This window comes from Chelonia mydas, chromosome 5, assembly GCF_015237465.2.
Source record: "Chelonia mydas isolate rCheMyd1 chromosome 5, rCheMyd1.pri.v2, whole genome shotgun sequence".
Classification (NCBI taxonomy): domain Eukaryota; kingdom Metazoa; phylum Chordata; order Testudines; family Cheloniidae; genus Chelonia; species Chelonia mydas.
The window spans coordinates 94,243,304-94,258,747 of record NC_051245.2 but is presented as its reverse complement, the minus strand read 5'-3'; the positions used below and the strand labels follow the sequence as shown (position 1 = coordinate 94,258,747).

General features: G+C 42.9%; 1 protein-coding gene across 2 annotated transcripts in view; it reads right to left on the bottom strand.

Annotated features, from left to right (window-relative positions):
* TRPM6 (transient receptor potential cation channel subfamily M member 6) overlaps positions 1–15,444 on the bottom strand; it is a 115,844-nt gene that overhangs the window by 62,749 nt on the left and 37,651 nt on the right. For both annotated transcript variants that reach the window (XM_043547501.1, XM_043547502.1), the window contains 6 exons: positions 13,098–13,221; positions 8,963–9,035; positions 8,746–8,846; positions 5,626–5,760; positions 3,240–3,293; positions 1,292–1,432 (listed from right to left, as the gene is read on the bottom strand). In XM_043547501.1, the coding sequence (XP_043403436.1) occupies positions 1,292–1,432; positions 3,240–3,293; positions 5,626–5,760; positions 8,746–8,846; positions 8,963–9,035; positions 13,098–13,221 (628 nt within the window). The remainder of the gene's footprint in view (positions 1–1,291; positions 1,433–3,239; positions 3,294–5,625; positions 5,761–8,745; positions 8,847–8,962; positions 9,036–13,097; positions 13,222–15,444) is intronic.

The following is a 15,444-nucleotide window of genomic DNA, read 5'->3' as shown; positions in this document are numbered from 1 at the left end:
CAAAACACAAAGAGAAAAATATAAATTAGGGATGAAATTTGCCCTCATTTATCTTGGTGATCTACCTGCCAGCCTAATAATTACTGTGCAATTTCTGGAATTTATAACATCAAAGAAAAATGCCTTATTTTGAATTTGGTCATAACTCTTGTTGAAAATAACCCTACTCTTGCAAAAAACTGCCATATGATATGTAAGAACCTCAAGTCATCAGGACCTCCTATTTACATTCTTTCTACCAGAAAGCGTCTCTATTATCTCTGGGGACTTTATTCAATATTAACTCCAAGGGAAGATGACTCCCTACTGAATTGTTAATACCGCTTCCTGCAGCTCCTAGTTTTTGAAGAACTGATCCCACTCAACCATGTTAAACTTGTGAAATTTGATGAGTGCTCTGGCTGCAGAAAATTGATGTTTTGAATTCAGAAAGTCAACCAGCACTTCCAATATTTTTGATTAAGTATAGTATATCCCAATTCAGAAAATTAATTGGGTTGCTATCTGTTCATTTTTTCCATTAATTCTATAATTGTGTTGTATAATTTTCCTCTGATTTCCTCATCCCAGTTTGAGCTTTTCCATTAATTCTGACAGCAATACATTGTGAGTTTGGCTTATGGAATTACTGTACTTAAAGTTCTACTCTGAAAACTCAGTATGGAAAAAAGACACCTTCTTACTCAACAGATCACTTTTTGTGTAGTCAGTTATACCTGATTAATTTACTGAAAAGTTTGGACCGCTTTTCAAATGTTAGTCTTGAAGCGCCAACACAGGAAAATGAGAATGAAATGGATTCTTTATTTTTCTTGTGCATCATCCATGAAAGTTATTGGTCTGTATAGGCAACACTAATGACCTAATCCAAAACCCACTGAAATCAATGGAAAGAATCCCAGTAATGTAATTGCGCTTTGGATCAGCTCCCTAATAACATACTGGGAAGATAATGTTGTCTCATAGGTGTACATGAGGGTCCACCATGGCCTGCAAATCCTTTCTTACAGGTGATGATGAATGAGAATAAAAAAAACCCAACTTGGCTTTCAGAGGCCAGGATCAGTTTGCTGAACAAGCAGTTAACTTAAAGAAACACCTTTTTACTTGTAACCTTATCAAGACTGATATGGAAATTATTGAAAGACATTAAATGCCATTTTACCATTAGTGTCATTTTAATGGTTACTTTTCAGAGCAAAACCACACGAAGTGAAAAGCATTATGATTATTGTTACCTAGACATTTCAGCTGTTCCCAATGACACAAATAGCCATTTCATTGATGTTACCTTGCGTTTTCTGTAAAGGCTATTGTACAGAACTCTGAAATGTTTCCTTGTGTAGTTGCTCCGATAAGCTCCACCAATTAGATACTCTATCACCAGCCCAATATCAATCAATGCTATCTTATAGTCCAAAGGAAGGGCACTCTGTAAGACAAATATTTACAACATTTTATAATGTCATTTTATACAGCAACCCACGCACCCAGTGTGAGGTCCATGGGTCCTGAACCCAGCTTCCGTGTTGCTGCTGCATTCACAGCACCACCTGATGGCTCTACTTCTGACTGAAGAATCAGGACCCCTACGGCTTACTTTCAACTAAAGGTACCACCCATAGTGAGCTGATTGGAGGAGCTCCATAGTCCCTGATTGGGCCAAGTATACTATTTAATCCAGAAAGAGACATAGCAAGTTGTTTGTGTACAAGGTGAATTCTGGCTTGTCGTTGCTACAAAGCCTGCCATCTACTACCTGACTCCTGGCCTTGTCCTAGTTCCTGACTTCAACCATGCCCTGTTCCCAACTCCTGTCCTCAGCCTCATTCCAGTCCCTGAACCCTATTGCTCTGGTTTCTGACTGCTCCAGTTCCAACCCTAGACTATGGATCTTTGGCTTCCAACTCAGTGCTGGCCCTTGGCTTCAACTCCTGTCTGACCCCAGCCCCAACTTTCAGTTCTGACACCTGGAAGCTGACTCCAGACCTGTCCAATTGGCCTCTACTTCCTGAACAATGTGGTGACCTCCAGGCCAGACTGCCCAAGTCTTGGTCACTGGTACCGATCTTCTACAGACCCTGACATCTGGCTAGCATGAATTGAGTTGTGAAATCCTGTAGCATAAAACTCCTAAATCTGACAGAGAGCGCATAGATTCTTCAGGCATATGAAGCTGCTATAGAAGTAAGACAATTAAATACCTGTCAACATGTTATGCGCCAAAATTGGTAAAACAATGTCTACCATGCATTGCACTCTAAAGTTTATAAGAATGTCTATTACAATAACAGCATTTTGTAACATAATTCAAACATAGGCAAGACCAAAATGCATTGTAACAATCAGGAGAGGAACATGTTAAAACATAATCCCCAACACAGTCAAATAGATAGGCCCTCAGATAAGTAGGACCCAGAAGTAAAAATAGATTTGAAGTGAGCCACTCACTGGACCAATCAAAATTAAATGCATAAGAGAGGTCATCTTTGAGGTCTGATCTACACTTAAAATTTGATTAGCCTAAGGTCTAAATTGAGCACCATATTTAAAATAATCTAATCGCCAGTGTAGATGGGGTAGGTCAACAGAAGAATTCATTTTATCTTATGATGTATATACTTGGCAGACACGGTGAAATTAATCCAGTCTTAGATCTGGCCATCTCTTGCACTTGACATCAGACGCAAAAAGAACAGCCTCAATGCTTCCTATATTAGCAATGTCACAAGATACAAGAGATAACAAAAGTTTGAAACAGACTATAAATTACTAATTCCTCTCCAAGCAGTAATTATTCACTGCCAACTTCTGTTCTCCTAGAGTGTACAGAAAGAGTGTTGCACCTGTCAGAATATTTTGCTGTCATTGTTGAGCAAGGCAATTCTTTTGACTGAAAAAAAAATGGTTAAAACGATGAACTGTGGCAGGGTTACTGTAATGGTTCCCCAAATCCTTGATTTATTTAATAATGGTACTTTTGTAATGTAAGATAAAGGGAGTTTGAACAGTTGTGAGTGTAAGCCAAAACATTAAGGTACAGAACCCTGGAGAGCATTCCATAGCTTTGGGGAATAAATGGGCTAGAGACAATTCATTCAGTAGATATAAAAATAGACATGAAACCGTCATTTCTAATTCTAAACTTTCTACAATACTATCTGATAGCAATTGGTGTCACTAGATCCTGGTATATTAAGTTACGTTCTTATATTCCCAGACTTTCAGATTTAGATTACCTGTTTTACATCTCGAACAAGATGATGCAAAAGTAGATTTGTTGGTCCTTGTTTCTGTAACGTTAATCAAAAGAAAAAGAAATTAAACAAATGTGCATGTTTATGCATTAATTTCAAAATCTGTGCAAGAAAAATGTAGAGATCTCCACAGGATAATCAGTAGTTATTCAAGCTTCCTGCAGTTCTACAAATGGCCTTCAATCCAAATCTGCAACCAACATACTATTATCACAGTCCTGGGCCTCTCCTAAGAAGAGACTAATTGTCTCCTTTGCTAAACTGTATGACAATTTTGAATGTGCGGAATGTACACCAGCCCAGGTTAAAATCTAAATTCATTTCTCATGAAATTCAGTTTGAAACAAGCTGTCCAGAAGTGAAAGGTTGGTACATAGAACCAATTATCCCCTGCCTCAAAATCTTAACATCATAATTACAGCTGATCAAAATATTGCATTTAAAACTTTCTGAGGAACAATGGCCTTTCTTCAACAATGAAAAATGTAATTTGTTCTCAATTTCTTGAGTTTTTTTGTTAATATTTTTACATTCAATTTTTTTCCATTCAGATTTTATTGGTGGGGGATCTTTCTCCCCCATTCCTTTTTTTCTATGGAAAAATTGGAACAAATAATTTTTTTCAGACATGTTCACCATTTTTGATCAGCTCAAGCAACAGTACTTTTGTAACATTGAAAATGTGCTGTATTTTGTTTTTCTTTGTTAAATGTGTTGGGTACCTTTTATTCACACATGAATGAAAACAAGTTACAATAGATTTTACCATGCAGACACAGTGTGGAAAGGGCTTTGGAGTACCCATCACTTCCCATTCCTGAGTAGAACCTTTAAACATTCTGTCTCTCTTTTTGCCCTGAACAGAGGGTACAGACTTTACAGGCATAGAGCTGCATCAACCCATAGAGAACTGAAGCAGGAGCAGGGTCCTCAAAGCAATGTTCTCACTCAAGACATGCATTGTGTGGCTGGAGGTTTTTCACTTCCCCTCTTTCATTCCCATGAGTCCAAGATGGAGAAATGGGCTTTGCCCTCAGGCAGAGAGTGGAGTTTGGTCACTGCAAAAAGGGCTTTGAAATTACTCTTCAAGGGTAATGGGGACATCTAAAGATCAATCCTTTGGGCTATATTGTAATTCACTTACTCATCTTAAGTAGTACCTTACTCTAAGAGTACTGTCATTGATTTCAATGGGAGTACTCCAGGAGTAACATACTATTCAGTGTAAATAAGGAGGTCACAATATGGCCCATTGATTGCAATATAATTCAGTAAAACCCACAGCTTCCCAGATTTGTGACCAATTTTATTAGCGTTGACAGGAGAAGTATAACAGGCCGCCCTGCTGAAACTAGTGCAGTAAATGAACATTTTCAAAATAGAAAACTGAGGGCTATATTTTTAGGATTTCAAATACAAATGAAAATTTATTTCAAGTGGGCCAGCTTCTTGCCAGAGCCATCCATTTGGTAGTTGCAAAAAAAACTCCCTATGGTAGTTGCAAAAAATAGTCTTGACCTAGAAAGCGCTACATCAGTTGTTATTAATTAGGTGAGACACTACTTTAAACATTTTTATTGGCCTCCTATTGCAAGATGACAGTGCTTCAGGAGAGGAGACATGCATCAGTGATATATACATTCTTGCACCTTCTGTAGCCACTTGCACCTTACAGTCTGATTTGGCAGCTTTATATACCCACTTTGCTTGGAGGTAACTGGCTATGCAAAGTGCAGGGCAGCAGAGAGCCAGGTCCTATGAGCTAAATTTTCAAGAAGGTTGTGCTTCCGAATTCAGTATCTGGCTATGTCTACACTGGCAATTGAATGACAAAACTTTTGTCTTTCAGAGGTATTAACCCCACAAACACACACACACACACACACACAAAAGACAAAAGCTTTGCCTCAACGAGCGCTCTCCTGCCAACAACGCAAACGCCACTTGTTCGGGGTGGAAGTTTCTTGTCAGCAGGAGAGCTGACAAACAGTGGCTACGCTGCATGGCTTTTCGCAGCACAGGTGTAGTGACACAGCCATGTCACTAAAAGCTGTGTAGTGTAGACATAGCCTCAGTTAATAAAAACAGCCACTTCTTTTGAACAGCTCAGGAACCGTGAGCCTGTTTGGTTGTCCTTGTTCAGACATTTACACCAGTGCAATGAGGGTATAAAACACTATGCTCCACAGATTGCAATATAAATGGTAGCGTTTACACCCACTTTACACTGGTGTGACTACATAAGCTACAAATCAACAGGGAATCAGGCCTTCCAATTCTGCCATTTTTGTCTAGTCTGTCTGTCTGTCCATCCAATACCTAGCTATCTAGCCAGAAGCTACTTTGCAATGGGGTTTCAGGTACTCACTGTATTGTAGAGTTCTTCCAGTCGGGATATAGTAAGGAAACGGTGCAGATTCACTCCATGCTCTATTAACAACTTTACAAAGTCCACCCGGTCCATCACTAAAGCATCCAGCATTGCCTGTTCCAGGGAGCCAACCTTCAAAGGGTGAGGGAGAAGGGGAGGAAAAAAAGAAAATGGGAAAAAAAATCATTCTGGATTAAATAAAACAAACCCCGAACAAGAGTTAAGGATCTATTTATCTTCATGCTTTGTCCCTGTATTTCATGTGTACTGTAGAAAATAAAAATTTGTTAGAAAATGCACCTATGTAAAAATCCAGTGGGGAAAATTATTCTGCACAAACCAAACCTTAACAAAGACTTCTTCAAATTTGCCTTTAAAACCATTGCACTAGACAGTGCATCTCCTATTGGCCTTGTTTTTAAATCATTTCAGCTTCAGCATTTAATCTGTCATAATGAAAAGACTTTCTGATTTGCCACATAACAAAAAACAGAGGAACTATATGAGACCAAGGTATTTAAAGAAAGGCTATATTAAAAAAGAGAAAGAATATATAAGATAAACTTTCTGAAAATTATATTTGAAGATGGTAAAAAAAAAAAACCTGTGTAACACAGAACAGTATCTACATTAAAATGGAGGACTCAATTCCGAAAGTGCTCCAAGCATAGGACTTTCATTTATCTCAACAGAATTTCCATATGCACAGCAGCTAAGGAATTGGGCCTATGGAAGGCTTTGATTTCAAAAATATCTACTTTGCTTCTACAAAATATGCCTGCGTGCATACATCCATACAAATAGGCAACTATGTGTGCAAAATGCATGTTTTGGTGTGCAAACTGGGAAATAGCCAATACCTATTGTGCTCACACAAATACTTCTTCCAATGTGCAGGTTTATATTTTGTGGATGTAATATCCTGTAATATTAACAGATGTGTAGTATGCATTAAAAAACATTGTCAAATTACGGCTGTACAAAGTTTGCGTAATGTTATTAAATTACTTTGGTTTCAGAAATATTTCACAGTCTGTTGTACAATCTATTTGATGCTGAGCTGACATTTATGCAGAAATGTAGTAACAGCTGATTATAATCATTACCTATTGAACTTTTAGGAAAACGTTTTTAAAAGCGAATCCATGCATAAGTGTGCACTTTCACTTGTACATACAAATACTATGAAAGTTTACACAAATCATTTGGAAATTGCTGCCTACATACCTGGCAATTTGAATATGCAATAGTCAGGATAACTGCACAAAAATGTAGACCCTCCCAGCTGTGTATTAACTTTGGGCCCCACTAATTAAAAATGTGGCTTTTAAAGGTCACCAGCACAGGATATTTTTAAAAATGGGCTTGTGCCTGTCTTTTCCTTCTTTATGGTGTATAATGAAAACGTTGCTGTTCTTGAAGGTTTTTTTTCTGCTTGTTTTTTAACTTTGAAATATCCGGAAAGGTCATATGTTATACTAGAAAATTAATTACTGAAAAGTCCATACACCTTGTACAGAGTAGTTAAGATGACTTACCCCCCAGTATAGACAGCACTAGATCAACAGAAGAATTCTTCCATTGACCTAGTTACTCCCCATCAGGGAGGAAAGTTGCCTATGCTGATGGGAGAATGCAACAGCAATGCAGCTATGCCACTGTAGTATTTCAAGTGCAGACAAGCACTCTGTTTTTACTGGAGAACAAGTGAGGGTATTATGAGTTATTTATTGTGAACTCTTAAGGCTTTAACTGAAGGGGTGCAGATATTCAATATTTAACAAAGGTTTCCTTCACTCAAAATGTTAATTAATGATTGTACTTAAATAGGTATGAACAACAACAAACAAAAGCCAAAAAGTTTCAACAATCTCAATTTAAAAATCCCTTCTTCTCTTACCAGCCCAGTTTTCACTTTTTTTCTTCTTCCTAATTTACACTTGTTCACCAGTCATTCACACGCTGGCTCTCGCTCGGCCCAAAGGACTATATAAATATGTTCCAAAGTAGAACAGCTTCAACAGGAGAGACTGAGAGACAGACCTACCCCAGAATATCCTATAACCCAGTAATTAGGGCACTCTCCTAAGAGGTGGATGACCCATATTCAAATCCCTTCTCACTATCTGTCAGGGGGAGGGAGAGGAACTGAACTAGGCTCTCCCACATCCTGGAGGAATGCTATAACCACTGAAGGTATAAGGGAGGCAGCATCATCATCTACTTCATCAACAGTGCTTCTTTCAAAAAATGGCTTAAGCACCTGACTCCAGGAGAGGACTCCCAACTGTGGAGTCCAAACAGAGATAGGCACCTAAGTCCAAGAGAGAGGTGGGGTTTAGGACACACCCATATAATTGGCATCTCCTATTGGTTAGTTTAGGCAGGGAGCCACCTATCATTCTAACTTTTGTGGATCCCATTCTTAGGCACCTATCTGTCCCCATTCATTGTATAAGGAGCTTGGGGGCCTAATTCAGGCTTTATGGATTGCAGTGATTTTCCAGACAAGTAAAAGTTAGGAATTGCAATGCTGAATGTTGCAATACTGAATGCCTAAGTCCCTTGCTGAATCTATGCCTAGCACTTCATATGTTCAAAGCATAGCTCTCATTGACTTCAACTGCAGTTCTAAGTGCTCAGCACTTCTGCAAAGCAGACTCCAAGGTCTCTAGTCAGGGACCCAGAAAATGAGGAACACACAATAGTCTGGGAGCATAATGTAGTGAAATCTCATTCCATGGACAAATTAGTGATAGAAGGGTAAGAGACATGTCACTTGATATGTAAAAATCTACAGAATCATAATGTTAATGGTGTCACCCTCTGCAGCATGGCAAGGGGGGCTCGTGCCTGCTTACCCCAGCTTCAAGTCCTCCAACAGAAGTTAGGAACAAAACTTAGTTTGAGCATTCCATGTTGAATGCCCTCTAGGAAAACTTTGCATTTCCAAATACTAACTATGCTTACACCACCAGACAGGTACGTGAACTCAAACTCCAAGTAGCTCATCAGACAGAGTTTGTCAGATGCAAAGCAAAGGTGAAAACACAAAGAGAATTAAAAAGCTTCTCTGTAAAAAACAAACACATGCTGGAAAATAAAATTGAAAAGTACCTTCCAGTTTTGTCCACAAACCAATATATGTTTCTTGGCAATGTCCTGTCTATTCCATGCCAAGGCCAAATTTAGCTGATCTGATGCAGACATATTTGTACCTAGAAAACAAGAAAAGGCTCCATTAACTTTCATACATTAGCTTCTTTTCCTTCCTTTCTTTGAAAGGGCATGTCAATGAATCTGTAGGTCATAGGAAATATTGTTAGATAAGTACCTTTCAGGAGTGCTGTCAGGATTGCCAAATCAATGTCCTGCGGCTCCTCTGTCTCTGCATCAAATATGGTTATCTGTCAGTGTTGAAAAGGATGTTATTCGGGGGGAAGGTGTACATGCCCTTCCAGGGAAACATTGGGTGTTCGTTCTTGACCTAGTGTCCAGTGAAATAAGTTTCACAGCTCTCAGCAATATTAACAAAGCAATCTATACATGAATGTATCTCCTTGTGCACCGCAGTGAAAATGTACCATTAGGGTATGTCTACATAGCAATTAAAAATCTGCGGCTGGCCTGTGCCAGCTGACTCGGGCTCACAGGGCTGTTTATTTGCGGTATAGACGTTCAGGTTGGGCAGAGGTGGGCAAACTACGGCCCGGGGGTCGCATCCAACCCTTCAGACATTTTAATCTGGCCCTTGAGCTCCAGCCGGGGAGCGGGGTCCGGGGCTTGCCCTGCTCCACGCATGCCGGGGTTCCACGTGGCTCCCGGAAGCAGTAGCATGTCCCCCCTCCAGCTCCTATGTATAGGGGCAGCTAGGAGGCTCTGCACACTGCCCCTGCAGCGCCGGCAACCATGGCGGTGCTGCACAGCTAAGGCAGGCTAGTCCCTACCTGTCCTGGCACTGCACTGCGCCCCGGAAGCGGCCAGCAGGTCAAGCTCCTTGTCAGGGGGGCCAAGGGGCTCCATGCACTGCCCCCACCCCGAGCACTGGCTTCACACTCCCATTGGTTAGTTCCTTGCCAAACTAGTGTATGGAGGGGAGGTGCCTGCGGATGAGAGCAGCCTGCAGAGCCTCCTGCTCCCACCCCCCACTAGGCGCCAGACCTGCTGGCCACTTCCTGGGCACAGCACTGGAATCAGGACAGGCAGAGAGCCTGTTTTAGCCTCGCTGTGCCACTGACCAGGAGCCACCCGAGGTAATCCCATGTTCCAACCCTGAGCCCCAACCCCAAACCCCTCATCCCCAGCCCCACCCCAGAGCCCGCACCCTCAGCCTAGAGCCCAGACCCCCTCCAGCACCCCCACCCCCTGTCCCAGCCCAGACCCCCCTCCCACACCCTGAACCCCTCATCCCCAGCTCCATCCCAGAGCCCTCACCCCCTCCTGCACCCCAATCCCCTGCCTCAACCCGCAGTCGTCCCCCCACCTGCACTCCAAATCCCTCTGCCCCACCCTCCAGCCTGGACCCCCCTCCTGCTCCCCAAACCCCTCATCCCCAGCTCCACCCCAAAGCCCGCACCCCCTCCCACACCTCAACCCCCTGCCCCAGCCCAGTGAAAGTGAGTGAGGGTGGGGGAGAGCAAGCCAGCAAGGGAGGGAGAATGTAGTGAGCGGGGGCGGGGCCTCGGGGTTGGGGTGAGGATGGGTGTTCGGTTTTGTGCAATTAGAAAGTTGGCAACCCTAGTTCAGGCTCGGGCTGGAGCTCGGACTATATGACCCTACAAGGGGGGAGAGTCCCAGAGCTCAGGCTGCAGCCTGAGCCCTAACGTCTATTAAACAGCTCCTTAGCCCTAGCCCCACAAGCCTGAGTCAGCTGTCACGGGCCAGAGGCAGGTATCTAATTACAGTGTAGACATACACATAGACTCTTAATGCAAGGAAATCAACATGCAAATCATCATATTTCTAATCCTGTAACACTGAATCTCTCTCTTTTTGGCTGACCTTGAAGGCTGAGACATTAAGATTCGTACAATGACACCCACATACTTACTTCTCACACAGTGGAAGATCTTGAAACCCTGTAATAGCGTGGCCTGCCCCTTTAGGAGCCAAGAGTCCCTGGGGCTAGCCAGCCCTCTTCAATCAGCCCCTCTTGCCCCAGAGTCAGCTGCCTTCTAACATAAGGCGGTTGAACTAAATGGGGTCAAGTGACAGCCTGAAGCACGTGGGCCTCATAAAAGGGCTGAGAAAACTCAGTTTGGGAGAGGAACCACAGGGAATAAGTTGAGCTTATGTGGAAAGCCCTGAAGTAGGGTCTGGAAGGACTCCAGGGAAGCAGCCTGGGAGTCAGCACTTTCTCCCAGAGAAGAGACACTTAGGGTACATCTACATTGCAATTAAAAACCCACAGCTGGCCCATGCCAGCTGACTCGGGCTCACAGGGCTCAGGCTAAGGGGTTGTTTAATTGTGGTGTAGATGTTTGGGTTTGAGCTGAAGCCCAAGCTCTGGGACTATTCCCCCTCGCAGGGTCCCAGAGCTTGGGCTCTACCCAAAGTGTCTACACCAAAATTAAGCACCCCCAAAACCGAGTCAGCTGGCATGGGCCAGGCGTGGGTGTCTAACTGCAGTGTAGACATACCCTTACAGGTAGCCAGAAGCCCGGATGGTGGGCTGAAGAGAAGCCCAAGCAGGGTAGAAGAACCTCTTGTTTGTTTGGACTTTTGTTACCCCATGTGGGAATTGAACTCTGAGAGTAATGCAGCAGGAGAGGTTAGCCATGTGAATCCCCAGAAGAGACAAAAATAAAAAAAAAACCTGGTGAGGGGAAATTGAGACAGGGAGTGCCTGTGACGCCATTCTCAGAATCATAGGTGCTATAGGGCAGTCATGGCCTATGACAACTTGACACCCCCTCCCATCATGACACCCCCTCCAATCAAGGAAGAATTATGGGGCAGAGAGATACAGACACCTTCTTTGGCTGGGGAACATCTACCTTGCCAAACTAGGGTATGGAGGGGTATGCTGAACTCCTTTTAGCGATAGGGAAAGGAGTGGAAGACATCCTCTACCTGCTGGTGACAAATCACAAGCAGACACAGACAATCCTCTTGCAGTTGTGGGAGGGCCAACAAAAGCAACAGTGGCTGGAAATACCCCAGCACCAGCCTGGGACAAATGCTCTGGTGTGCTTCAGGTGTGGAAAAGTAGAGCACAGGAAAGAGGGTGGTGATATGTTTTTCCTGTGGGGAGACAGAAGATATTAAAAAGCTCTGTCCCACTTAGTACTTGAACTGTGGAAAGAAGGATTGTACCAAGGGGACAATTAGGGGCCTAGGAATAGGGAGCAGGAGTAAAAGCTGCAGAGACTGAGCCTCAAGACCCAGTTAAGGCAGATAGAAGCAGAAAGGAATCGCTTGGAAAAGCAGCTGACCCAGGAGGGGCAGGCAAAGAGGAATCTGGAGAACCAAGTTTTTGCCCTTCACCAGCAGGTACAAGTTCTGGAGAAAAAGTGCAGGGCTGAGAACACAGAGAAACACTGTGATAATAATGGGGGCAACTACAGAGGCTGGAGAAGCAACAGACTCTGAAGTCATGGTAGTGCCTGATATGGCAGAGATAGTGGAGGAAGTTGGAAGTGGAAGAAGTTGCAGGAGATGCTCCTGAAAAGGGATCAATTAAAAAGAGACCTGGAAGAGAGACACTCTTCCTATGTTAGTGCTGTGGCACAAGCCATAAAGCAGGAGCTGACCTGGGAAGGAGAACCACTGTGTGGAACTGGCTGCCTTGCAGAAAGCCACACAGCAGGCTCTGAAAGAGAAAAAGGAGCTAGCTGAGGGGAAACAGTGCTTGGAATTACAAGTAATGATGCTGGAATGTGACATGGAAGATTTGGTCCCCAAATCTCCAACATGGAGAAAGTGCGCTGGGAAAAAGACCAATTGATCTCAGATGTTAGCCAGCTAAGAGAAGAGTAGGAGAGATGGCAGCCAGGAAAACAGCCTGGCCAAGCTTGACGTATGGCTGTAAATGGTAGAACTTGCCCTGGGGCCAAGCAAAGCTTTAGGGAGAGAGGGAGGGAAATGTGTAACAGGGTGGCCTGCCCCTTTCAGGGCCAGGAGACCTGGGTCTGCTAGCCAGCCCTGTTCAATCAGCCTGCCTTTGCCAGAATTAGCTACTTCCCAGCCTAAGGGCACTGGACTAATTGTGTTGAAACACCTGGGTCTCATAAAAGGGATGGGAAAAGTCCATCTGGAAGACAAACAACTTATGAAACCTTCATTAACACAAATCAGACTGAACAGAGGTAATTGACGACAAACTTTGGCCTGCTATATTTATATCAGAGATAACATTATTACAATAGCCTCTGTGCCCAGGCCAATATATTTCATAATCAACAAAAAGATCACACTTGTATAGCAAATGAAAGAGATCGTAATACAAACCAACAATCCATCATACTCACAGATTCTCTGTGCTCCATACACTCCATCAGCATTTGAAATAGATGAATGGACTGTTTCTGCCCAAAATTAAAGGTGTTCTGAATCATTATTGATATCTCCTCCTTCAGCTGAGGGAGCAAGTCTCTGAGGAACAAATAAATACACAGACAAGAATAAATTGTACCGTAGGATGCCTCACCTGACTGATCTCTTTCTCAGATGTTACACTGACAGAAGAAACTTGTGAGAACAGAGTAGACCAGTGGATACAGCAATGCATACTTTGTCTTCAGTACGATATTGCCTTCCTTTCACAGCACCACTCATGCATAACAAAGGCAGGACATAACCAATATACAATATTAAATATTTGTTTAATACTGTATTTAAATGTTATGAACCCATGTAAACGCAATCAATGGAAAAGCTAATTAGTTTGAAAAGTATTATGAATGGAGCTAGTAAAAAATTTAAACAATTTCATTAAAAACTGAGATTTCAAACTTGGTTTTGAAATTTTTTTCTACCTTTTTAATTAAATTTTGTGAACATAATTTAAGTTGCTTGGTATTTTACTTTCCATTTATTATTTTCTGGGTTTTTTTCTTGTTATCTTTTTTCATCTTTTTTTCATTTCTCCTTTCATTTTCCAGTAAGTTTTTTTAACTAATTTCTTTTTAATGACAAGAAAAATAATGGAAAAAAAGGAAAGGGAGGGAGAAGAAAATAAAAAGAACAGGCAAAAAAGATATAAAAGTAAGTTACCAAAAATATGAAAACATGATTCCAAAAATTATACTCTAAAAAGCTAACAAACAACATCAAAGAGAGATATAGAACAAAATATATACTACAAATGTTTAAATAATGACAACGTTGTGAATAAGTCCACGAACATTTTCAAAAATGGACAATTGTTCATTAACATTTTTGATTATAAAAAAGCCCATTTTCCCATGAAAAAATAAAAATTATTTTAAAAAATCCACATTTGTTTAGATTTGAGGTGCATTGCTGGCCCTGAGTTAAGGTTGGGGTTGGGCACAGATGTGGGCCTTAATTGGAGGCTCCTGGCATGTTGGGACAACATACTAGGTTTAGTATTGGGGCCAAAAGGGGACCCCGAACTCAGCTCAGAATTGGGGACAGATTGCAGATGAGGGACAGAGATACAATATGGCCAGATGTCAGACCCAGGAAGATGTGGGCCCCAGGTTGTTAGAATTGAAAAGTGTGGAGAGGGGTCAGGATTATGCTTGGAAACTAAGACCTAGGGTTCAGTTTTGATCTGCATGGGGACCCCAAATCAGGTTTAGGGATGAGGTCAGATGAGGGCCTCAACTCAGGAAAATGGCTGGGACAGGATGCAGTCCCCATGCTAGGGTGAGCATTGGGACCAGATAGGGGCCCTGGGCTAGGGAAAAATCAGCTGATGACACAGGGCTGGGGGTAGAGTTGGTGCTGGTTATTAACAAAGATTGGGACCAATTGTTGGCCCTGGGGGTGGGTTAGGGATAGGGCCAATGGTGATCCTGGGCTAGGTTTGGATTTGGAGTCAAGTGCTAGCCACTGTCGAGTATTATGGTTGGGACTGGCTGGACGTCCAGCACCCACAATCAGTGTCAAGGTCAGTACTGGACATGGTATTCTATGGGTAAGTTTCTGTTAAGGTTCAAGCTTGTCTATGGCCTGGCCTACAGTTGGGGCTGCGGTCAGTTGGTGGCCATGGCTGAAGGTCACAACAGGGTTAAGGCCACAGCTGCAGATTAGGGTCAGAGCAGGACCTGTGGGGCTCACCAGGGATAAGGTCAGATTTGGGGCCTGCAGATGTCCATGGTGTTATGGCTTGGAATGGAGCGCACAGGTCCATAGGGATAAGATTGGGGCTGAAGTCCGCAAGCATCCCTGGGAGTGATGTCGGTGTTGAAATGAGTCGATGACTTCGGGATAGAGTAGAGGTTGGGCCCACAGGCAGACCCAGACTAGTGTCAAGGTTGGAAGCTACTGCCTTACTCCACACTAAACAGCCTGAGAAGGTGCTTACCTTCTCTTTGTGGGCTAGCATCAGGGACAAGACTGATCTGTGATCCTGGGCTTGGGTTACGGCGGGGGCCCGTGAAGAGCCAGGGACACAATCATGGTTTGGGCCAGGAAAAGATTAAGAATGGAGTGGGCGGCTGGCCCCAGGAGAGGGTTGCATTTGAAGTTTGGGCCCACAGAAGTTCATGATCAGTGCCCATAGAGATCACAAGACAAGGGTTATGGATGGGGTCTACATATTTCTCAAGGATAGGACTGGACATACAGCCAGTAGAGCTCCTTGGGTTCGTGTTCTAGCTGCAGAAGTCAGACCTAGGATTGAAGCTG